Below are 25,988 nucleotides of genomic sequence, written 5' to 3'. Positions count from 1 at the left end.
ACTAATCCATTTCCCAACTCATTAAAAACATTAGGAACAAGAGTCTGCTGTTTCAGAGAACATTCACAAGGAACAAAAGCTATAGGGACATGCTGTTCATTACTATGCTTTAGAATTTCCTGATTCTGCTTCTGTAAAGACAAATCTAGAAGACATCTAGCATCTATAGGAGACATATGCTTATAATACAAGTCCACATGAATTCAAGCAAAATTCCCAACAGCAAATATATAAAAAATTCCAAACAGTTGAGAAGAAAACAGAAATTGCTCTCCAAATGCCATCTCTTCATCCACTTATTTCCAGTTCTGAAGTTATGTACAGACATAAAGGTGCCAGCTGGTTCATGTAGCACATGACAAATCTCTCAAATTGTTTTGAGCCATGTTTCACTTAAGGCTCTGCACCCTTGAAGAATCACACCTCACACAGACCAGCTCATAGATACAGCCAAGCCACAGCAGTCCACCCAGGTTTGCTCCTTAACATGAACAAAATCAAACTAAACCACCTCTCTAGTGCTTATATTCTTGAATTTCTGTGACACTTTACTGGAGGCAGCACAGCTTTGTCATTGCTGTTCTGAAACATCCAAGTTACTGAACTGACAGCAGATCCTGCTTTCCACTGAAAGCTGCTCCTTAAACACCAGCTCGCTTATCCAATGGTAACATGGAAAGCAAGGCTCATTTTTTTCAGGGCTGCATGCTGAAATGTGCTATAAGTTTCTCCAGCTGCTAGTAGTGCCAGGAAAAGACACAAAATGAGCATTATTTTCCTAATAAACACTGTCAGGCTGATTATGGAACAGGGCAGATGAAATGAGTTGCAAAGCTTGAGAGTGGAAGCCTCAGACCTGGTGACTGAAGGGAAAGGGAGAATTGCAGAACACAACAGTCAGAGGGACACATGATAAACCATGTCCCAGCAGGTCTTGAAGTTGAAGGAGAATTTTAGCCTGAAGAGTGATGGTGCAGAACTAGCTAATGCCTTACGTATCAACATCTTCATCTGCAAATAATGAAATTATTTTTGGCTCTGCCTACTCTACAAGCTCAGTTACACAGTCAAGAACAAACCAGAAAGTAAGAGAATGCATGCAGAGAAATTTCTTTCCAAGACAAAGTCTCTTTTATCAGGCTTGGTAAGGACAAAATTGGGAGGGTAGAAGCCTTGTTCTTCTATGAGCTCCAGGCTAGCTCTTTCATGAATCATATTCATGCCCACACTGCAGCAGCAGCAGTAGCCAGGGTTGTTTAGAAAGCTAAAGGATTTTTTCTATCCATAACAGCAATTGGGATGCCAACGGTATATAAAAGGCAAAACAAAGCACCAGGAGTTTACTGATTTTATACAACTGTCTTGCAAAGCAGAACTACAAAAGAACCAGAAGTTTATTTTAAAGAAGTACTGGGATCTGCTGGTACCTGTTCTACTTCACCTACTGCCTAGCAGTGCAGTCACCATGTGGTAGCTACCCAAGTATTTGCCCTTATTGACTTGATATCAGCAGTGCTCAAACAGGAGTAAACACTTCCACAGCAGAAGCTGAGTTACTGCTGAGCTTGGGAGAGACAGAGGAGCCAGAGATCACGGCCTTTCACAGAGAAACTGTGCTGCTGCTGTGACACCATGGCTCTCTCTGAGCTCTGATACAAGATATTTTGAATGCTGCATCACAGCTCAGCAGGATATATTTCAAAGAGCTGCCACTGGTGCACGATGCTGTGGGCTGCCCCTGTGAGCATTCTGAATTGAGTGCTTTTCCCAGAAAACTGACAGAAAGCCATCTTAAACAGAAAAGCAGAGCTATGAAATATTTTAGCACATCTTGACGACTGGAGCTATCCCAAGGGATATCAACAGGCAACACCAGCCCTTCTCACTGTCTTCCATTCCACCCTCTTTCTGTGTACAACCAAGTCTTTACACCAGAGCTTGGCCTTATTCTCTCCGTGTAAATCCTTCCCAGTGATGCCATCTCTATTAGACAGACAGGAGAGGCGTAGGACAGAACTCACCTGAAGCTGCATGACCACATAATTAAACTTTTCATTTCTTCCACAGCCAATAAATCTGCAAACATGATCCTTCCCTGAAAAGAAACAGAAATTAACAGAATAGAACACATGATAACAACCCTGTGATCAGGATATTTAGAGAAATGGTTTCTGATCAGGGCTGGTACCAGGTAAGGAGTTATGCATAAAAAACTGAGCTCAGCTCATTACACCAACTTCACTCAGTACAAGCTGACTTGTACACACCACCACCACACTTACCTACTAGCACTGCTTACCCTGAAACAGCTCATCTAATGCTACCTGAACATGAACAAACCCTGATTTTTATAGTCAGAGACACCTGGAAAACAAAGATGTTTATGGAAATACTCCACTGAAACATTAAAGCAATTTCATAACAACAGAAGGAAAAAAATTGGGGCCATTCAGTGTCAAGTTCTGGCATGATGTTAGTACCAACTACACCTACTCAGGCAAAATCAAACTAATTCAGCCACCCCACAATACTCAGCTGGTTCTCAGGGGGGGAGCAGAGGCTGTGGTTTCAGACCCTGACCTGTAATGGATTTGGGATGGTTTGCTCTCTGCATTCTCGGAAGGGGAAGGATGAGGCATGAATTCCCCTAACAGCAGACTGCTGATAACAGAGTAAAGGTTGATGCACACTACAATAGTGAACTCTTGGGTCCTGCTGGGGTTTTTAAGCAGGGAAGGGCGTGATATCATCACATAACTTTGCCCTAAGTTTCTTTGTAGCACTTAAGCAATGGTGATTTGAATTAGTTTTTAAACCAAAGCTTATTGTTTGAAAATTCCCAGTTTTAAAGAAAAAAGGGAAGAACATGAATATGTAGAGTAATGAGTTACTGCACTGCCTGTAGCACACTCAGGGCCCTGCTACTGCTATCACTGTGTGCACCACAGGCCTGGGGCATCAGAAACCACTGGGGACAGCAAGACATGACAGAACAGGGACGTGGAGGGCAGCAGGAGACAAAGGATCAGCTTTCTTAGTGGAAAACCAGAGTTTTGACCAGAGCAGCACACACAGCTGTGGAATATGGAGCTCCATGGCAGGACCCTCAGTAAGAGCACCAAGAGCTTGCCCTTTAGGGCCCAGCAGCATCCCCCACCAGAACAACCACACTCTCTCTCCTACCATAAGGAGGTAACAGAGCTGCTGGCAACCAGAACAGGAGGAATAGAGACCCTAACTGCTCCTTAATACTTTTGGAAGAACAGGCTTAAGACAAACAAACAAACAAACAAACACACACAAGTCCTAGTATCCACCTATATCTGGTTAGATGAACAAGAATGTTATGTATCTGCAGATCCTTCATGACTCTGGCATGGACATTATCCAGTCTCAGGACTGAATGTGCAAGACCATACTGAAGCCATTAAGGAATGTCACAAATCACCATATTTCAGGAAAAGATTCAGAGATTAGGAAAGTGCTCATTTCAGTATATCACAGAATCTTCTGCATTGGAAGGGACCCACAAGGATCATTGAGTCCCACTCCTGGCCCTGCACAGGACCATCCTCAAGAGTCACACCATGTGCCTGAGAGCATTGTCCAAATGCTTCTTGGACTCTGCCAGGCTTGGTGCTGTGACCACTGCCCTGGGCAGCCTGTTCCACCCACTCTCTGGGTGAAGAACCTTTTCCTAATATCCAACTTAAGTCTCACCTGATTCAGCTTCAGGCTGCTCTCTCAGGTCCTGTCACGGGTCACCAGAGAGAAGAGATCAGTGCCTGCCCCTCCTCTCCCCCTCACAAGGAAGCTGTAACTGCAGTGGGGTCTCCCCTCAGTCTCCTCCAGGCTGAACAGACCAAGTGCCCTCAGCTGCTCCTCACAAGGCTTCCCCTCAAGGCCCTTCACCATCCTCATCACCTTCCTTTGGACACTCCCTACAAGTTTTTATCTTTTTTATATTGTGGCTCCCAAAACTGCTCCCAGCATTCGAAGTGAGGCTGCCCCAGTGCAGAGCAGAGGGGACAATCCCCTCCCTTGCCCGGCTGGCCATGCTGTGCCTGATGCCCCCGGACAGGATTGTCCCTCCTGGCTGCCAGGGCACTGCTCACCCATGTTCAACTTGCCATTGGCCAGGATCCCCAGATCCCTTTCCATGGCACTGCCTTCCAGCATTTCCTTCCCCAGTCTGTACATCCAGAGCTGCCCCAGGTGTTCAGCTGTTTTTCAGTGCCTCCTGGAATCATCTTCTCAGTAACTTCACCAGGCACTGAAGTGAGACTGACAAGCCTGTAGCTTCTGGGGTCCTCCTTCTTTCCTTTCTTGAAAATCAGGACAACATTCACCAGCTTCCAGTCAGGTGAGACCTCTCTGGATTCCCAAGACCACTCAAAAATCATTGAGAGAGGGTTTGCAATGACATCAGCCAGCTCTTTGAGGATTCTTGGACGAAACCCATTAAACCTCACAGATTTGTAGGGATCCAGCTGGAGCAGCAGACTCTGCACAATTTCAGGGTCAGCTGGGAATTGATCATTCTCACAGCCAAGATCCTCCAAGCTCAGGGCACTGAGACTCCCTTGGTCCATCAGCCATGTTGAAGACAGAGGCAAAGAATGCATTAAACACCTCTGCCTTGTCCCCGTCTCTGTTTGTGAGGTGACCATCCCCATCATGAAAGAGGTTGATGTTATTTTTACACTGCCTATTTCCATTAAGGTATTTGATAAAACTCCTTTTCATTGTTCCCTGCAATTCTGGCCAGCTTCAACTCCAGGCGAGCTTTTGCTGCATGAATTTTCTCCCTACAGTGGCAAGCAGCATCTCTGTATTTTTCCCATGTCACCCGACCTTGCTCCCACTGGGCACACACTCTTCCTTGACCCTGTTTCTCACATACCAGGCCCCTGGCCTGAGTGTGGCTACAGATACTGGGTGCCACTGGTTTTCTGCTGTTGACAAGCTCATTGCAAATTCAGTGCTGACTTTTGACAGGTTTTTGGTTTTTGAGGAAACCCCTTGAGATACTGTGTGGATATAGAACACATCTTGGTGTGGGTATCACCAAGAAGGAACGAGCAGGAAGCCTCAGCTGTCCCACCCACCTTTGTGCCACGTGTCCCAGTAGGGATGGCTGAGCTGCCTGCCAGTGTGAAGGGACCCTCAGAGCCAGAGGTGTCACTACTAAGTCAACATATCTGGATAACCTCAGAAAGAGTCAGTTCTGTTTCTTTAGGATCTCATGGCACTCCTGTGCTTCAGCAAACTGGCCACCCACACAAGGTGGCAGAGAGGATGGAGAGGAGCAAACCCACACTCATCCCAGCCATGATTCACAGATTTGCACCGACACACTGTGAGTCCCACTTTGCTTTGTTTGCCTTTCGGAGCACCAGGGGATGGATATTGAGGCAAAAGCCAAAACACAGTGACTGTTTCTAGCGACAATGAGAGCTATTGTGTGGTGAAAAGGGTAAATTACTCATTTTTTTTAACTTGCTTTCATTGTTTTAAATAATTGTAAAGCATGGACACCACATGCTTTTTGTTGCTGCAAAACTACAAATGAGCATTAAAAAGCAACCCTCTGACAGGGAGAACCTGCCCACCTAAATCACTAATTTCAGTGAAACCAGAGGGGTAGTGTCCAGTGGTATGACTTAAGACACATCCATGCTAATTTCTAAAAATTTTTTTAAAACAGTTTCCTCCATAACACCACTATTTTCTGGATCACAAAATTTTACAGAAAGAAAAAGCATTTTAGTTTTTATTATTTTTGAGATTTTTTTGCTTGTTTAGGATGACAACGCGTTTCTGCTTACCACAATTTTTGAAAATTATTAATGGACTGACAGTTCTTGATTACCTGCATCCCCAAACTGACATGATTTTATACTGAATCCTCCCTTCCAGTCTACAACAGGCTTGAACCTGACCAGTTGGTCTTGGGAATTTAGGCTCTGCCTGGAACACCTCTGCCATGCACTGTTTTGCAACACAAGCAACACCAGGAAAACAGAAGAAAGGAGGGGAAGGAAAACTGTACCCATTTCTGCATGAAACAAAAAGAATATAACAGAGTGTAGGAAAGGCAGGCCACATTTAGAAGTGCTGCATGCACAGCCAGTCAGTCCTACAGGTGGGATGAATGCCTGCAGCATCAAACCCTCTGGGTCCCAGAGGCTTTCACTCATTTGTCATCTAAAGGAGGCACCAGATTACAACTGTTTGCTCTCTTGGAGCAGTTCATGCCATGCTGAAGTAGCAGATGGAGGCTGACAGTCAGGTGTGACTTTGGGATTCCTGCAGCTCAGTCCTGGGGCTGATCAGAATTATGAAGCACACAAGAACAATCATGTTAATAGCCTCCTGTGCAGACAGGATGCTGGAACTGTCATTCCATCCAAGAACTTCCCTTTAAGGCAGCAGGAAACAGCCCTCTCTTCTCACACACACCCTCCTCAAGCATGGAGATCATAGCAGAGAGCAGCAAAGCATACTTTAACCCAGAAAAGAAAGAAGGAAGTGGGGGGGGGAATGTGTTGGGTTTTTTTTTCTTTTCCCAAGGTATACTTGGTAGGGGAAGCCTCACAACCATTTTACTGCACTAAGTGCCAGATGACACTTGCTCCTTTGCTAGACTGCTCTGCTCAACAGTCACCCAGATATTCCAGGGGGTCACAAGTTATACCATAGAAAAGATGCTCTGTATCTGCATTTGTTTGTCACTAAAATAAAGCAAAAAAACAAAGCAATAGATTATAAAGAGTTTTGGCCAGTTAATTAGGAATACATCGGCCCAATGTTCATGAGCACTGACTTGAGAAAAGTTTCAGAGTGTTTTATTTTGTTCACAGGCATTTAGTTAAGGCAAAATTTTAATGTTCAGCCATAGAAAAATATTCTTTCTACTGCAGTCTTTTAACTACAATGAATATAATAATATCCCATGTAATATGGGGTAAGAAATATTTCAGTCACTGAAATGGTCTTCACCATCCTTTTTCTGAAGAAACTTAAAAATGACAGTCAATAATTATGTTCTCATGTATAAGAACCCCTTCAACCCTTGGAGAGATATTCATCACCTTGTAGAGATATGATTAAAGTCCCCATTTGAATACTTTAAAACTTTCATTACATGAAAAGCTTTCATTACACAGCCCCTAAAAGAACCCAAATTAAGATCCTTTTTTCACAAGGATCAATTTCAAACTGGTGGACCAATATTCATTCCAATCTTCTACTCATTTAAGTTCTTAAACATCCCTAATGTATTTTCAATGCAGCAATGAAATGAATCAAATAAATACTAAGAAGGAAATATGTGACATTATTGTTGCAACTTGAAGTTAGTTTTTTTTTTTTTAACAGACTCCATATTTCCTGTGTTTTCACAAGAAAAGCAGTAACCACTCTTCTCCACAAAGAAGTTAAAAAAATTAATCTTTTAATTTTATGCTAAAATTCTGTGATTCATCTCCATAGAGTGGCTGTCTCATTCCTATTAGTTCACCCAAAACACTGAAGTAACTTCTACTGCATGAATTATCATAAATCTCATAGCAATTGTTACTTTTATTACTGTTACTTTACCAATTCTTGCATTTTCTCCTGCACAAGACCAACACAGATAAAACATCACAACTTCAGCAGTGCCACCAGGATGATGGCAAGGCAAGGAAAATGTAACATTAACAAAAAGTTCCAGAGAACTGGGTTTGTTCAGCCTTTAGGAAGGCAACAGAAGGGAAACTCTCTGCTGGTCCAAGTGACCTAACATGAGAGTGCCAAGAAGATGGAGCCTGACTTTCCTCAGAGCTTGTCCTGGTTTTGTCTGGGCTGGAGTTCATTTTACTCCTAATAGCTGTTACAGTGCTGTGTGTATTTAGGATGAGAACAGTGTTGATAACACATGAATATTTAGGCTGTTGCTTAGTAGTCCCTACCCTAAGTCAAGGACTTTTCAGTGTTCTCCTGCTCTGCCAGTCAGGAGCTGCACAAGAAGCCAGGAGGGAGCTGTGAGAGACTGGAGAGGTTGATGTTTTTATGGTGCACGTGTGTGGAGCAAGGGCAGGTTGGGCCTTGCCCTGGCAGTGCACCCCTAGGGCCAGCATCCCAGCCTGACAGAGCTGCCAATTGTCACACTGGAGAAAATGCCCCACACCCCATCCCTGGAGCCCCTAACCCAGCTCCTGAGTGGCCAAATGACCAGAAGTCCCACCTGGGGGAAGGGCCCAGGAAGGCCAGGAGGTATTTAAGGCCAAATACATGGCAAGCACATGTCTTGACCCTATCTCCTCTTGGAGTTTCTATCACCCGAACATTGCTGGACCCCAGGATCTGGTAGCTGTATGTGTCCTTCTCTGTATCTTTTCTGTCCTTCTCTTTCTTCTTCTTCTAATTCTCTCTTTTTGAGTAACTTAAAATCAAATGGGGTTCAAGTTTGTGAAGTTGAGTGGGCTAAGCCAATGCTTTGAGAAGTGTTTCGTGTTGGTTGAATGCTGCTCCTACCCTTTTGCCAAAGTTCTCTGATTTTCTAAAGCTATCAACAAAGCTATTATGTTGTTTAGACCTCTTGAGAAGATCTTGTTAGTGTTTCTCCTGTGTGTCTAAATGAACAACCACAAGCCCTGTTAAAAGCTTCACTGATGAGTTTTTTGGGGCTTTGCAGAAGCACAGCTGGAACAGCTGACCTGAATGAACCAAATACTGCTTACCATGGGATGTCATGCTGGGTATACAAACTGGGGCTGATTCACCAGGAGCCACAGACCACTGCTTGGGAATGTGCTGGGCATTGCTCAGAGGATGGTGCATCAATTGCACTTCTCGGGTTTTATTCTCGCCTTTCATTTTCTTATCTCCCTTTTCATTACTACTGTTCTTGTTCTTATTTCAGTTAATAAACTGTTCTCATCTCAGCCCTTGGGTTTTATATTTTTGCACTCCTCCCCATCCCATGTGGGCAGGGGTGCTGAGTGAGCAGCTGTGTGGCACGTAGTGCCCGCCAGGGTCAACCCACGACAGAGGCACACAGAGAGGCACTGGGCATGAGCTGCAATATGGGAAGTTCCTATTAGATGCTATTTCTTTATTCCTCCATGTGGATGGTGAAACTCTGGAACAGGGGCTCAGAGAGGCTGTGGGATTTCCATCTCTGGAGGTTATTCAAAACTTCACTGACAAAAGCCCAGAGCAACCAGATATATTTCTTTTCTGCCTGGAGCATGAGACTGTACTAGACACCTCCAGAGGTCTTCCCTGAGAACCTAAATTTTATTCTGGATCTGTGTCACATACTGGGAAAAGACCAAGTGCTTAGGTCACTAACCATAACATAACTTGTTTGAGCACTTGGCACTGCTGAAGTCTCTATGATATGCTCAGCTATGGACATGTAGCTCTACAAATGCCCTCAATGTATTTGGAAAGCTGCAGTTGTTTCTCAATGCTCTATATTACAGTGTACATTTTACAGCTATCCTCTTCTTTATTTGCCTGTCAGTGTCAGGTTTATCAGCTTATCACAGGTTTTGTATTGTGGGGATATTGAATTCACTTCTGTACAAATATTGTAAAGAAATGGAGGATTCATCAGGACTAGAAAATTAAATGAGAATTATTTTCACCATCTAACTTTTTTTGGAAATGCTGCCTTTAGCTTGGCAGAGCTGGCTCACACAGGCTTCTCTCCTCTGCAGTTACCGAGTTTCATCTCTGGCCAGACAAACCAGCCAGACTTCAGGGACTTGTCAACTCAGTTGGACAAAGGAGTTTTGAACATGAAAGAAGACAAATTCTCTGCTGGAAGTAAGGCTTAAATAACTGCATTACTCAACAGTAATCAGCTAGTATTTAACCAACTGGGTTAAGCTTGCTAGTGCTTCTGCAATAAGTCAATGAACTAATGGACACAAACCCAAAAGATTGGTCCTTGTCCTCTAATCAGTTAAAGGTAAAACTGCCTGACCTTGCACGGCATAAGTTCCTCTCGTTGTTTCCCAAAACTAACAACCTGAAGAGGAGTACTGATAACAGATCCCACACAGGTCAAGGCACAATACTGCTGGAACAAAAATTCAACACAATCTCATAGAAGTGTGGTTTAAATCCTTTTTCAGCCCTGCCATGACCTTCCCTCACCCAATGGCACCATAATTAGCACAAAAATCATGTGTAACAAATGCCAGTTCATTCAAGCACTTCCGCATGGAAAAATGCAGTGATGGGTAGAGAGGCTCAAGTTACAGCAAGTCTGTCAATCTGCCACCCTGTGATGGCCTAAAAGCCTGACAAGGGCAATTTACTCTGCTTCTAGTCTTTGCAGACAGCTTGCTTACATCCAATTAAAAAAAAAATATTGTAGAAACATATAAACTGTGTCTACAAAAGTAAAAGAAACTGAATCACAGAGCATTAAGGCACCATTTTAACACAAAAAAACTCACATGTAATAAAAGTAATGTAATTCACATGTATGTAATAAGAACAAAAACCCCTAGGACTAGCAAGTAAGAAAAGCAAGGTTCCTCTTCCATTATTTTGCCAGGAAACTCTCATCTATCCAACCCCAGCAATAAAGAGGGAACAAGCAGTACAGGATCTGCTGTAACAAAATCAGGTACTCAAAAACTACACTGCCTGTGACCAGGCTGCATCTTGCACAACTACTCAATATGCAGAAGATCTCTGCACTGCAGAATAATATTAATCAGAGTCCTACACAATGAAACTGGTTACACTGAAAAGAAGGCATTTACAAAGAAAACAACACACTGAAGAGAGCTCAGCAATATCTGGCAGCCAAGAGAGACCAAAAGCAAATACTCAGGGCCTTGTAACCTCACACCAGGGCAACATTGCCACTGCAGATGAACAGAAGACACTGCTCAGCACAAAAATAATCTGGCCATTTTAAATTACGATCTGCTAGGCTGCTCCAAAGAGAATCCCAGCATAGGAGACTGAATGTTGTGGCTACATTCAGCTTTAGAGAGCCTATGGACCAGAAGGCATACAAACTGCACTCTTTGTGACAGATCCTTGTGCAGTGCTCTGCTCACACAGGACCCCAGGGTGCTCCCAGAGACACCTACCAAGAAGTGGGTAAGGACTGGGAGAATACCTTTGAATTCAAAGCATCTGCTTCTGAGCCTCACAAGCCCCAGATGAACATCTGGAGAGAACATGATTCCTGGTTTGGCACCAAAGATACTTTCCAAACCTCTCTCTGCAGCAGCCCAGTGGATTTAATCAGGGACACTGGTTTACAATTTCTGCAATTAAGGTTTCTGTTAGAAAGGCAGACTGACAGGGACAGCCCAAGCCAAGCACCTCAAAAGCTATGCCAGAGCTGGTCTCACAGAGATGTGGCATTTTGATTAACCTCAAAGATCTCACATATAGAAAGCTGAGTCTGGGTAGTACTGATGCTCCTTTGCCACCTGAATATTGCTCTTCAGCAAATCCAACATTGGGAAAAAAATCACAGAGAGAGCAGGCAGGTCACTGTCCATTTGTATTTCAAAGGGTTAGAAAATCATTGAAGAGATGGAAAAGCATCTGCTCATCCAGATGTGATAGTACTCTCCCTTCCATATGTTCAGTGACAGGAAACCATCACATTTTTTCTCTTCATGATTCAAAAACCCAGGAGCCAGAGTCCTGGTTTATAGAAGCAATGAGGTTTTAAAGAAAGCCTCCATACTACCTTAAACCATCACAACTACCACGTGTCAGTGTTCCCAGAGTGGCTTTGGGTCACGTAAGGTTTTCTCTGAGCAAACAGACCACGAAGTTCTATTTCAGGAGCATACCAAGCAGTCTCCAAATCCTAAATGAGAGTCCAAACCAACAAATGCACCCTCAGACAGGAGGGCAGATTAGAACTAACCCAAAGCAAAATGCCCCAAATCCATGAAGTTTATAGTGTAAAATCCCCAAACCATATCTTCTTGAGATGTATAGGCATGAGCAACTGCTGCTACCCACTGATCTGCAGGTACTGCACTGCTCACTAATGGAGACATTGCTTAAAGAGACTGAAACACAGAAAACCCAGCCAAAGCTGTTCTTGTTCTCTGGATATGCAAGTTACTCCTTCACTTAGCCATACAGATCTTATTTACATTTACTTTTTAATGTATGTGATCCAAAGGCTTGTCTACACAGCAAAACACTGGCAGGTCCAACTAAACCAGCAACTTCCTCCGCTGGTGACAATCTGCAGGAAGTGTTTTGTCAGTGCAGCTTAGGCTTGGTTTCAAAATGCTTGACTGCAAAGTAGAAAATCCCAGTATGTTAAAATTGTGTGCAAATGGTACAATCACACAAACACACCTCACTTAAAGACAGTTTTACAGTAGTGGTTAAGGTTATAAAATGAGGACTTGGCACAAAATAGTATTCTGGCAGAGAAGCTGTATTCGTGCACAAATTCACTGTACAGATGTGCCGTACAATCACACAAACACACCTCACTTAAAGATAGTTTTACAGTAGTGGTTAAGGTAATAAAATGAGGACTTGGCACAAAAACAGTATTCTGGCAGAGAAGCTGTATTCATGCACAAATTCACTGTACAGATGTGCACTAACTATCCCTGAAACAGTTTCTGACTTTGTTATTGGTAAGATTTTCAACCCTAGTAGTGTAATTCTCTACTAGCTTCTCTAGGAGCAACAAGACAATGTAAGGCAAACACTGCTTCACAAGGATTAAAATAAAAAGCTATCTTGTGGTGCTCTGATTAGAATTGGCCAGATAGAGTAGCACCAGACAGAATGTCCTGAGCCCAGCAAGTCCAGCCTGGACAAGGAAATATTCTACAGCAACTTTGTGGGACCAGGTTTTGATTTTAACTAATAAAGTCTATGGAAGAAAAAGAGGCAAATATTGCTAAAAATTTCTTGGGTAAAGGTGCAACAACAGGACAACTAAGATCTTCAGCTTATGACCTGCTGGAGCAAAAAAATTTCATAAACTAACTTCTGAATTGTGTTTCACCCAAAGCATAGAAGGGCACCATTGCTGGTGTTTCACAGACCCAAGACAGGGAACAGATTTGGAAGTTTGGTCAGAACACAACTTATGATCCCTGTAAGCAACAATGCAAGTTAGAAAGAACTTTGCCTTTGGGAAACATAGTAATATCTAAACAGGTGCAGAAAACACACTATACATTCAGAAAATTCAAATCAAGTATGAGCAGAACAAAATGACTCTACAGAGTAGGTGAGAGATACTGACATGGCAGTGATCTCACACAGCCAGGCTCAAGTACCTCAGAGCCATTTGTGTTGGAAGGGACCTGTTGAGATCATCCAGTCCATGCCCCTGTTCAAGCAGAGACAGCCAGAGCAGGTTGTCCATGGTCACAGCCAGCTGGGTTTTCAGTATCTCTAACCATCTCTCTGAGTAGCCTGCTCCAGCACATGACCACCCTCAGAGCAGAAAGCTACACATGGTGTTTATCAGAAGGTTCAGAGACTCTCTACAAGAGTCCTTACTTGACTGGCTCCCCAGCTGCTCTGTGGGGATTGCTAGTGCAGGAGGGACATTGTGAGGGACCTACCTGCAGCTGTGGCTATTCCACAAACTGTCCCAGAAAGCCTAACTGATGGCAACAGCCTGCAGTCCACACCAAACAGAGCTACTGCACTCAGAGATCAGGCTGTACCCAAACCAGGTCTGCAGTATGGGCCAATGGCCAACCTTCTCTATCCCAAACTCTGCTGAACTCTAGCACCTGCAAGATTCTGATCACAAGCTCTGGAAAGGGCAGCAGCTCATTCATGAGTCCCTTAAGGTTGGTGTGACACCTAAATAGAAAGCAATAAAGCTGCACTATTTAAGAGGGACTGCAATTTTCAATTCTACCAGAAAAGTACAGAGGAATTTTAGACAATATTGTTCCCTTGCTTTTCATCTGGAAATCCATGAATTGACTGTATCACCTAAGGTAATAACAAAAACTTATTCTACTCACCAACTGTTGGGAAAAGGCAGTATCTCCCTTTCTGAAATGTTTCTCACCTCTTTGCAACACTCACAGTAAAAACATACACAATACGTGATTCCCCATGCTCTCAACCCAATTTCTTATTTTAACTTTATCATTTATTTCAGTAAAGCATTTGGGGATTAACCTTCAACCAAAAAAAGCTAAATTCCTCACAGAACAGCTTGATTTGTAAAAACATGGCTGAAGTAATGTGTCATTCTTACATGCAGGATAGCTGATACACAGCCAATTCTGCTTCTTCTGTCTTTTCTGTCCCTTCCCTGAATATTTACTAACTGCTTTGCCAAGGGGCTTTTCCTAGTTCCATATACCACCACTCCCTCTCCCCAGTTACCAGCATCATCCTGTACACAAATGTGGGTGTTTATTCAAGCATTTGGTATTCTCAACGATCTTCCAGAAATAAACACAAGTATTAGTCAACATCTTGCACATTTTCTGATGCTAGTCCTGGTTTAGTGATTGCAGGTCATGCTTTTCAAGCATTCCCTGCCCTGGATGCAGCACCTATTGGCAGTGGCCAGCATGACAGCATTGTCTTGTGGTACTCTAAAATCCATCATTCCATATAGTCCTACCCTCACTCAATTCAGAGCAGTTCCAAGTGTACAACCAAACAAAAAAACTGTCAATCACAGCCTTACATGCCCTCATGGCAGTGTGTCCAGACCTCAGACACTCGCTCTGCTGCTCTCTGGGAGCTTGTGTATCCAGGCCCTTCACAGATCAGCAAGAGTCCTCATAATGACTTGGGCTGATTTCTTCTTTACACAGCTCAGCTGCATCTTTTACAATCCAGAGTATTCAAAAGAGGCCTTACTGGTCCTCCTCTTGGGAGAGCCGAAATGTGGAAAACTATTTGACCTTCAAAAATAATTCACTGGCTTTTACCTAGAGGCAATCTGTCACAAACATTGAGTAACTCATTTCACAAGGCCTGCAACAGTCTCACCCTCGAATTCAATTCAATCTCTGGAGATTTTGTACAAAGGCGAAGGTATAGACTCATAGGGCCACAAGATAATCTCTGAAACATGAGCCCTGGTGATAAGGATCCTACTCACTGACTGCTTCAGCAGGTACTCAGCCCAAGTGGGAATCCTGCAGAAAGGAACATCCCTAAAAATGTATATTATAGTATAACACATAAACTGTACCTGGCAATAGCTGGCTTTGCCTTAAAAAGGAAATCCATGCACAATGCCCTTCAGCCAACATCAGTTCTCAGTTCCTCAAAGGCATATTTAGAAATTCCTCGTTTACATCCCTCCACAGCAATCTTTTCAGTAGAAGCCCCCCTCCTTCAACCAGGAGCAACTGCATCAAGACAGCTCCATTCCAGCCTCATTAAGAATAGGCACACCACTTCATGCTTTGCCTTCAGGACAATGAGGTACATGAAAAATTAGTTAATATTCAGTTTCCCTATACCTCCTGTTGTCCACTTTTTGCATTTCTCTACTAGTCAACCATTTTACTTGGAGACTGTGTCATGCTTCAGTGCTCCATGTCCTCTGGGAGGCAACCTCATTTTTTAGTCAGATGCTGCTCCCTTTATTCCTTATTTTCTAATCAGTATCACTAGTGGACCAATAGCTCAGTCTAAGCCTCCTCACTGTCCTCATATCCTGGCAAACAAAATAGCCCATGTTGTTTGATCTCACTTGAGTTGCACAATGTAACAACTTTCTGAGCTGGATGACTTAACATAATGTATAGATGGAAGCTGAAGAGAAAACTATAAAAACCATTTGCAACTTTGGATTTTAATTGTTAATATGCACAGTGGTTTGTAGTACTTCCAAAGGGCTTTTTGCCTTACCTTGCAGCTTTTTCAGGACAGCCACTTCCATCTTGAGAACTTGTTTGGGCTGCTGAGCTGATTCCACCTTCAAGGCCACATTCTCACGGGTCAGCAAATCCATTGCCTCATAGATCTCCCCAAAGCCACCTCCACCGATCTTCTTCAGCTGCAAAAGTACAAAGGGGTTTGGTACAATGTACACAGGAGGGAACAGCAAGCTGCCTCTCACAGAGCCTGCTCCTCAACTGCGTAGGGAGAACAAGCTTAGCTCCCAATCTGTGCTGTGCCTGAATCCCTTCACTGCACAGCTTGGCAAAAATCCAGCTACCCACTTGACTGTGCTATGTATAAATTCTTTGCTCTAACAACAAAGAATGAGCCTAGCAAGCAATGGCAGGTGATACTTTTAAAAGCAAATAATAATGCCTATTGCCTCCATGATGTTCTTGCCAAAATTCAAGGAAAGACCCTTCAAGGAGATAGCAGAACCACTGTCCAGACCATGACAGATGCAACTGTCATTCCCCCCCAACAAATACATCTCTGCAGTAAAACATAACCATGGTAGCTGGAATTAATCTTTCAAGAAATAAGTTAAACGAAGTTTACATCTCATTCAAAAGATTTTAAAAACAGAATAAAACATCCACTGGAATCTTTTACAAGATGCTTTACCTGCTCTGGTAGTGAAGTTACTTCAGTGTTTCATTTCAAAGAACTGCTAACAGCACTACCTCAAAACAGTTGTGTACAAGCCACCAGTACAACTCCATTCTTTCTCAGTCTCTTTTTCTCTTTAGTTTGAAACCCAACCAAATTATGCTTTTTGTGTCTCTGCAAAATTAAAGAGTGTTCCACAATAGGAATCCATTACTTCAGTTGACAAAAACACAAAGCTAAAGATGTCTAAGTTTCAGCATATTTGATATGTACCTTGTAGAGACAGATTGTCTGCCTGTTCTAGAGTAGCCTCCCATTCAGAGAGCAAGTCAGGATCCTCTGCCTTTCCTGGAAGGTGATTCCTTGATCCTCCTTCTGCTGAGACTTGACAGCATATGTGCACATAGTTATAAATAATCATGCATAATAAAGACTCCTTATGTGTTGCAAGAGTCAATGTCTATGCCAGGAAAGTAATTTTATATTTGTTTCTCTTAGATATATTTAAAGCCTACTGTGCTGCCCAGGAGGAAATTCAGGTTTACAGCAGAGATAGATCAGGGCTCCCTTGATCTGCTTAGCACTTGCTCATTGAGCCAAGCTGCAGCCCTTCCCTTCAGCATTTTGTGTTCCCTGTGTTAACAACTGCTTTGCAAGTCCTGAGTGCCACTTCTTTCCAACATCAGCAGTAATACTTAAGAGAGGAAAAGAAGTTTCAGTCAGACAGATAGTCAAACATGGATCTTACACAATGTTTAATGAGGTTTAGATGATATTTTAGTGTCTTCTGTACTACCAAAGGCTTGTCCTTTGCATCTGTCCAGTTTGTTGAACAAAGGGCCCTCCCTACCAAGAGCAGGGCTTTTTCCTCCCAAAGGTGAAGCAAAATAATTTGCTTTTCTGGCTCCCAGATCAAGAAAAACAAAAACAGTTCCACATGAAGAAGTGTTTTCCATATTAACAGTTTGACAGCCAGCCTTGTCTCTGAAGCTATTACTTGATAACCCTTTGAAAGCTGCTGTCCAGAGCAACTTCTTGTCATTTTTCCTCATGACCTTCCATGGGGCTAAACAAACATATTCATGCAGTAAACAGCCAATAACTAGGTCACCACAGATTATTCATAAATTATTACAGTGCAGCCCTACTTCCACTTGGAAATTCACACTAACTGAGCTGGCTATTAAAAATCTTTCTTTCAAAACAGTGCTACATTCAGCATAGCAACAACACGTCAGCTAATACCTCAGGATTCAGTACACAAGATCTTCTGTTGTCTGATATATTAATGAGAAAGGGAAAGGGACAGTAAAAGCTACAGAAGGCAAAAAGGTAAACTGGGAACTGGAGGGACAATATTGAGACTGCACACCTGGCAAAACAGCCAAACTGGAAGACACACAAAGGCCTACAGAGAAACAAATGGGAGATCACACGAGATCAAGATCAAGGCTTCTGCTGAATCAGAAAACTGATTTTACACACACATTCTAGCCAATGGAAGGCTGTCAAAGCTGCCTTTGTTTCCTTGCATCCTTGCTCACACTCTTATGGAAATTATTCTCTGGCATACTTTTCCCAGCACACCAGATGGTACCATCTATTCAACATCACCACTAGCACTGCCATACTTCTTGAGTTTTCAGCAACACGGAGAGGCCATCAGCAGCCATCTCCTTTGCTTTGTTCCAGAGCAAGCTGTTGTAAGTCAAGGTCTTGGCTGAGGTCAGGGGCTTATGTCACATCCATTGTCTCATAGTCTGGGTGCCCCATGGGAGTTCACTTTCTAAGGTGAACTCGGGACAGCCTTCTGTTGGACACAAAGGAGAGATGGGCACATACCACTCAACAAACCCCAAACCAGTAACAAAACTGCAAACACCAAGTCAAGGAAGAGAATTAAACATCTAACCAGAATCACCTAAGTGGTCATCATGAGTCATCAGCCCATGTTAAGCCTCACTGCCTTGGGAATATTCTCTTCTGGTCCTGCTACAGCCCACTTACTGTTATGACTGGGATACAGGCTGTCAACACCAGCAGGATTCATTCCACCTCACTGCAGGAGCCCCTGTGTGAGCTGGGTGTCCAGGTGTCGATTCCAGGCTGTGGCATCAAGTGAATAGTTCATCTGATCAAACAGGTAGGTATTTGGACTTGGACACAGACAATCAGGAGTTACACAGGACACAGATGGCTCCCTTTGAAGTCTCCTTTAAATATTCTGAAATATTTTTGATTTATCCTGAAAAAGACTCTTGTAGCACCATCTTCCAAAGCTTACTAAAAAAAAACCCCAAACAACAACAGCAACATGCAGCCTTCTCACTAAGCAAAAATCAGTACTTTCAGACACAGTTCAAAAAACCAAGGCAACACACAACCCCAGCCAAAAATAAGCTTGAATACAAATTTAATCTTTTATTCCAGAAACATGTATGATAGCACTGCTCTGAACAAAGTCTGCCTTCCAAGGATATTATATAAAGACTAGACCTTCCCAGGGTAATATTCCAGAACCAAGGCAGGAATGGTTTGGTGTCAGGATTGGTGGCAATGTAAAGAAATGTGCACTCTAAATGCAAAGGACCAAATGGAAAGCCAGCAACCTTTAGTGAACTCAGCCAGGGTGAAGACTGTCATCCACAGGCTTCAAAGATTTGGCAAGGTCAAACAGTGACCACTGTGGCTGTCTTCTAGGAGCACTTGTACAGCCAAGCCTGCAACTCCTGCAGCCCAACTCAATGGGCTACTTGATCCAGAAAAGGCCAGTAGGCCTCATCTGACTTAACAGCTGAGGAAGAGTTGACCCTTGTTCACCAAACTCTTCAGAGAACTCGGCCAGCCACATGCTAAATCATCTGAAGACCTGTGAAAGTCCACTTAAAGCAATTCAGAGTGAGACCAAAACAGGCCCTAAGTCTGACAAAGAACCTTCCTTGCCCCAGGTTCCCTCTTGGAATAATAAATTGTCTTTCTAAACAAGACAAGGTAAAGAATCCATTAAAGTTTTGTGGGGTTTCTGGCAAGGTTTCCAAAATAAACTGGATAGCTTCAGATCAAGAAGCTCAGAAACCTGAAAGAAAATAAAACATGGATTGCACCTAGGAAAAGAACATACACATGTACAGGAGTCATCATTTGTGTTCAAAGCTCAGTGCAGGAGCTGCCAACTCTCTCTTGCTAATAAGTGTCAGTTGTGAATCCCCAGTAAAAGGCATTTATGTGAAATAAAGAGATGCATCAAAATTCAGCTTTAACATCCATACCCAGTTCAAAGCAAGTACAAGTTACGTTTCACTTTGTTCCCTCCCCTGAACAAAACTGTTCACATCATTCAGAGCACACGTGGATCAAGACCCCCTGGGGACTCAGCAAAAGTCATGTGGTTCCAGTATTGCCTAAATTTCATCTAGTCAAAGCATCAAAAATATCTGCAAGTAAAGAATGATGACTAAAAAGAATACTTCCAAATCTACAAGTTTTGATAAAAACCATAAGCACACCCTGTCCATGTCTTTTTTCATAAATAAGAACAAAAATGTTACTGCTGTCAGACAGCCAAACTTTACTGACTTCAAGTGACAGGAAAATGAACGACCAGCAGGCTAACTGCAGAGAACTAGCATCTTAATTTGTCAAAGCTTTGTCAGCCAGCAGAAAGGAGGAAAGAAGGAAAGGAATTCAAGGAATATATTACACCAATCTAAAATTAGAAATCGGCTCAATAATGGAAGTATGCCAGCACTAAGAGCTACAAGGTTCAAGCAGATGCCCAGCCAGAGACACTGGGAGGACAAATTACAGAAAAGACCTTCTGGCAGTTGCACCCCAGCATCACATAAATATGTCACACACCTGCTTGAGGAGGATCCATCACCCACAGCAAAGACTGGACCATACAGCTGGCACATTCTGGGCTAGATTCAGAAAGATCTGTGACAAAATGAAAAAATGCTACTCCTGATACTACAGCTGTATGCTGACTTTAAGGTATAGTCCCTTTTTCCTTGGTGACTTGATCCTACACTGTCCATTTTCTTGGGCCACCAGAAGTATTTTCCAGATTACTCCAAGACCCCCACACCTTGTGGTTCTGACTGGTCCCACACCAGCTTAAAGAAAGGGAAAGGCACAGAAGGCCTGTCTGAAAGGAAAGGGTCTGCACTTCACACTTTTTTTTGGGGGGTGGGGGGAATGACTGTTCAATGAAGGTTCACAATGTGCAAATCAGCTAGCACATGGTCAAGTTCCCAGCTCTACTCAAAATTGGGAAAAAGGATTCCTCATTGCTATTTACAGCCTTTAGCAAGTCATGTCATTTCTCAGAGCCTTCAAGTGGGGCAATGACCTCACTGCAGTATTTAAGGCTACTGTGAGACATTATAAAACACAAAAGGTTATTCCTCTAATTAGAGGTAGTTGTTGTTAACAACACAGCTGCACATTTCTATCTTTTCTAAGGCAAAGTTAGTGGGTAGAGCTTCTAGTGGGCCCCAGTCACAGATTCATACAACAATGAAGCACTGAATCCCACACTTAGTGCCTCTACCAACTTAAAAATTGGTTTGAAATGTTCCCTGTAAGCATCACCAAGCTTATTTTAGACTTTATTTGGAGGTTTTGGTGCTTGTAGGAGTTCTGCTGTTGCCAAGAATGAAGTTACTTTGTTTAGACTGTTACAAAAATACTCCCATCATTTACAGAAGTTTTAGCACTCCTCTCTATGAAGGAGAAACTCCAGGACTGATGAATAGGGAATGGTACAAGCTGAAGTTAGCCAAGGTAAAGGAGAACAGAGAATCCCAGAACCACAGAACTGTTTGGGTTGGAAGAGACCTCTGCAGATCACCCAGTCCAACCCCTCTGCCTTGAGAGGGTCACCTGGAGCTGGTGACACAAGAACCCATTCAGGTGGGTTTGGAATGTCTCCAGAGATGGAGACTCCACAGTCTCCCTGGGCAGCCTGTTCCAATCCTCTACCACCCTCGATGTAAACGAGTTCTTCCTCATTTTAAGGAGGAATAAGTATTAGCAATCATGCACCTGAAGCAAAGGCATCAGCAGAGTGCTGAAATTCAGCTTGGCAAAGAACATGCACCAATCTGACCAAATTTCAGGCTCTGGGGAAATTTCTATTTGTGCAGGGAGAGAGAGATAAAAGCTGCAATCAGTATTTTCTGAGACACTGGTAAGCACAGGGCACGTTTCAAGTCCCGTATGTCAGCTAACCTGCCCATGGATCATCCCTCCAAAACAAGTACATGTTCTCCAGTCCAGAGCTGCAGGAGCACAGCAAAGCTTTCCTTCAGCTGTGACAGAAAGCTTTGGGAGGGGCAAAGGGGTTGTCTCCATTTTGGTGTCTAATCACAGAGAAAACTGAGCTTCTCCATCTGCTCTCAAGAAGCCAGGAGAATGAAGAACAGTTTGAATTGCTTAAATATAAATAGGCTGTTCAGCAATTGGCCAGACAGAAAAGTGAAGGCTGAGGAGAATGCTGAAACAAAGTGAAGAGAGGCAATGGGGAGCAACAAGAACAGGGCTGGGTCTAATGAAAGGATAAGATTTTGTCTGAAGTGGGCTATTGAAAAATAACCTATCCACAGCCTGGAACTGAAGGGAATTCAGAGTCCCAAGCTTCTTTAGTCCTCTGCTCTCCACACTCCACTGCAAAACTCACAGGGCCACTGTAGCACAGCCAGTCAGCATAAAGAACAACTCAGTGCTATTACTGCAAATCACTTGTAGTTTAAATTAGCGAGGCTTCTGCTGGGAGTTTAACAATTCAGAGAATACTGGTAATTCTAGTTAAAAATTGAGACAATGGTATACATGGGATTTAAATGCTTTTTCAGCATTTTAAAAGCAAAGCCGGTCCAGCTTGCTCAACAGATGAGATAAGAACTAAAACTCTTAACATATGATGACATCATTTTAAGAAGTATCCCAGTAAATTTACATAGAAGTTGAACCAGCTAGTTAATCATGGACTTTCTGACTCTTGAAGTAGCTGACATTCCAGCCCAAAACATTTGGTTTTACATTATTTTATTGTAATGCAATCTATTTATAGTCATGTCTGCAGTATTCTTTGCCATAGTAATTTGAAATCTAATTTCCTACTAGAACACTATTCAGTCTGCTGCAACATTTCAATCCTACATAAAAATCCTTGTCAGATTTAGCCTTCTGAAAATACCACTCAAAAACCCTTCTTCCTGCAGTATCTTGCTGACATGTCAAACCCTACCACTCCACCGTTGCTTGCCAGAGGCCAGGATTAAGCAGGGAAGTTGCTGTACCACTGCAGGAGGAGGAGGAGGTTTGTTTGGGCCATTGAAGCCAGAGCTACTCACCACTTTCCAGCGATCTTTGACCACGTAGTTGGTCGGGAGAATGTCGACCTGCTCCCCTCCACCACTCATGTTTGGTTCGTCCTTGATGACTGCTGCTAGGCACTGCATTTGCCAGCCAGAGAGTATTTCAGTAGCTCCCAGTTTAAATGAGCCATTTATCTGGGGGAAAAAAAGGGGCAGGGGGAATGAATGACAAAATTATTGCAGGTCGCAGTACAAGTACATTCTGCATTTCCACAGGTCTTGCTTATGACTAAATCAGAACCAGCCTCTTAGGAAAGAAGGCAAACTCACCCTGCAAACACCTGAGCTCACTCCATGCATAACCTGACAGACAAACCCTGCTCCAAGTCAGCACACAAACTAAAGGGTGACAACCACCAGCTACACCATGCAGGAGTCCAGGGCTCTTGGGCTTGACAACGCAATGAGAATCCAACACCAAAATGTTGCAAGGGCTCTTATTGTTACCAGGTGAAGAAGTCTTGCTTTAGCAGAGCAGCTGCTACCTCAGCAGTTTTTATGGCTTGCACTGGATGACATCCAACACAAATCAGAAAGGTTTGCCAGGTATTGCATTCAATAAGCCTAAAAAGTCTGAATAGGGTAGAAGGACTGTACAGGGCCAGGGTTACAGACACATCACTGTAATGAACAGCCAAGCAGAGCAGATGGGGAACGTCAGAAAAGGCTTCAGCCAGGCATAAGCTAGTCCTCCTCATACCCTACACACAGTGCTAAAGATGAGCAAATTAAAATACAGAGAGATAACTTGAGCCTGTGGTGTTCATCTTGCCCCTTTTTCCTGCTTTTATATGGAGCTCCAGATAGCCTATGTTGATATTAATTTTAAGGGTTTTTTGTTATAAATCTTCAGCAAAAATGACTTTCAGAAACACATTAACTCGGCCTTTCTAGAAGAAAATGAATGAAGCAGGCCTAATAAAAGATCTTGCTCAGATATTTTACTGGCTTTAGAAGTAGGCTGTATCTTTTACTAAGCACGGATCTTGGCAATTCTATTGTCATTCCCCAAAAATATTAATATCTTCCTTTCTAAAAATGAGTGTTACTGTAGCACTGTGGTTGCAAACTTAGATTAACAACATAAATACCAGATTTTTAAAAAAATACTAGAGCTGGTCACTCAACCATCACATTTCTTCAGGTTCAAAAAAAAAAGGCAAAAAAGTTACCAGTTAATTATGAGCTCAAGTAGAGAAAATAACTCATTCCCTAGCAATAAAAGGACTGAGAGGGAAGGCTGTGAAGGGGCCAACATGTAGTGTGCACAAGGAAGCAGCAGACAGAAGTATGTCAAAAGTGCAAGACAAAGGATGATCAAACAAAACATGAACAAAAGATCTCAAAGAGATCTTATAAAAATCTTCACAAAAGAAGATTTCATTCCAGATATAGAAGATAACTACATGAAAAAAAGAGCAGCAGACTAACTCAGCAAGAGGGCTGCTGAGAAATGTTCAATCCAACATCTGCTAAAGGACAATAAAAATAATAGAAGAGAAATAAGAAAAAACTGGGTATTAAAGAGATTCAGAAGAAAGGTGCTGCAAAATGTTCCGAATTCTCACTGAAAGAGTCCTGCATCTGTATGGGGTAGCTGTGCTTTCAATCACTGGGTACAGAAATAAGAAACTGGAAAGAGAAAGTTCCTGCTGTGTTTGGCAGCACAACATTTGTGCTTCTTCTTCTAATGAGCAAGTGGAATGTCATTCCCTAGTTCCTTTATGCTCACCAGAACACCTGAACCGGCCATCCCTTAGCTACCAGTGAGCACTGAGCACACAACCTCCCTGCACATCACCTCAGGAGGCACAGGACAGAGAACCTCTGCAAAAATCTCCCTTAATGTTGGCTTTTCTTCTGGTATTTAAAGAAAAGTTAGTTAATTACAGACTTCCCCAAACTTTTAACATTACAAACAATAATAAGACACAGAAATAAGTATCCCCTCCCTACTGTTGAAGGTCTCCTCACATTACTTTAGTGATGCACGTGCATAGTGAGATTTCAGTCTGGTGCCCGTGGTGGAAAGTAATCCCAAGGAATAATTTTAGAGGAGAGACTGAGCGTGAAAGTCCACGAGCACTCAAAGTCAGGCAAGGTACAATCACTTTCCCTGGGCCAATATTCCACTTTCCTTTATCAAAATTTTAATACATGTGTACAAAGACATCATGTCTGTTAGTTAAAGCAATCTGGCTTTGAAACAGAATAAAATCCTCCTGGGCAATACCATGAATAGCAGCCATTGGGCAATATGGAATTTCAGAACTAAGTTTACAGATATGGTCTCGTATCGCCAGTGCAATGCAGCCAAAGCAAATGCCAATTTAATTATAGTCTGAAATTAATTCCAAGCTGTTTTAGATCACAGTAGCAGCACAAATCTAAACTTTATTCCTGAGGTAGTACAAATACTGCAGAAACATGCTCAGCCTGTGGGCCAAGCATTAGCTACATCCAAAGCAAGACGTAACACATCAACCTAAAAACCCAGGAGGACCACAAGGAGCAAAAGAAGCAATGAAGGTATCTTTGTGCAGAAACCATCAGCACAGAAGGGAAGAGGCAAGAGATGGCCAGTGGGAGAGTGGTAAGGCAGTACTACAGCAGAGAGCATCATTTCTGCATGTTAAATGTTACCCAAGCATCTGAAACCCAGACACTGCACCACTCTCCTTACCTTTGAAATGTGAATATAAAGAGATATAATTTAAAGTACAGTGACTGTGAAAACAACAACTTTCAGTTTGTCTCTTCCTGTAGGATATGGACAAGACGTCAAGAAATTCTTGTACCCCTGTCCCAAGAAATCATGCAAGGGAGTTGAGCAAACCTAAGATACTCTAAAACTGCCTTCCTAGAAACAGCAAGTGAAGCACAAAGGAAAGCAGCTGAGAAATAAACAGTGACAACAGTATGACCAAATTCCATCTCTTGGCCAACCTCAGCATGAAGAAGCATGAAATCAGCTCTTCCATACTGATTATCTCCTTCAGCCAACTATATAAACTTTACAAACACATAAACTTTATAGCTTTATAAATTTAGTCTTGGCATTTATAATAAAAGAAATGCAAAAAACACCCCATGTTCACCAGTTTACTGAAG

At 42.7% G+C, this 25,988-nt stretch overlaps 1 protein-coding gene across 2 annotated transcripts in view; it reads right to left on the bottom strand.

The window, feature by feature from the left end:
- TTBK1 (tau tubulin kinase 1) overlaps positions 1-25,988 on the bottom strand; it is a 106,924-nt gene that overhangs the window by 67,643 nt on the left and 13,293 nt on the right. The window contains exons 2-4 of one of the 2 annotated variants that reach the window (XM_041468128.1): positions 22,854-23,012; positions 15,856-16,003; positions 2,022-2,095 (exon numbers count right to left, since the gene is read on the bottom strand). In XM_041468128.1, coding sequence (XP_041324062.1) covers positions 2,022-2,095; positions 15,856-16,003; positions 22,854-22,961 — 330 coding nt within the window. In that variant the 5' untranslated portion in view covers positions 22,962-23,012. Of the gene's footprint in view, positions 1-2,021; positions 2,096-15,855; positions 16,004-22,853; positions 23,019-25,988 lie in introns of both variants that reach the window. The other variant, XM_041468129.1, reaches the window with a different exon arrangement.

Source organism: Pyrgilauda ruficollis, unplaced genomic scaffold (assembly GCF_017590135.1).
Source record: "Pyrgilauda ruficollis isolate IOZ18807 unplaced genomic scaffold, ASM1759013v1 scaffold211, whole genome shotgun sequence".
In the NCBI taxonomy this organism is placed as follows: Eukaryota; Metazoa; Chordata; class Aves; order Passeriformes; family Passeridae; genus Pyrgilauda; species Pyrgilauda ruficollis.
This window is presented reverse-complemented; position numbering and strand designations above follow the sequence as displayed.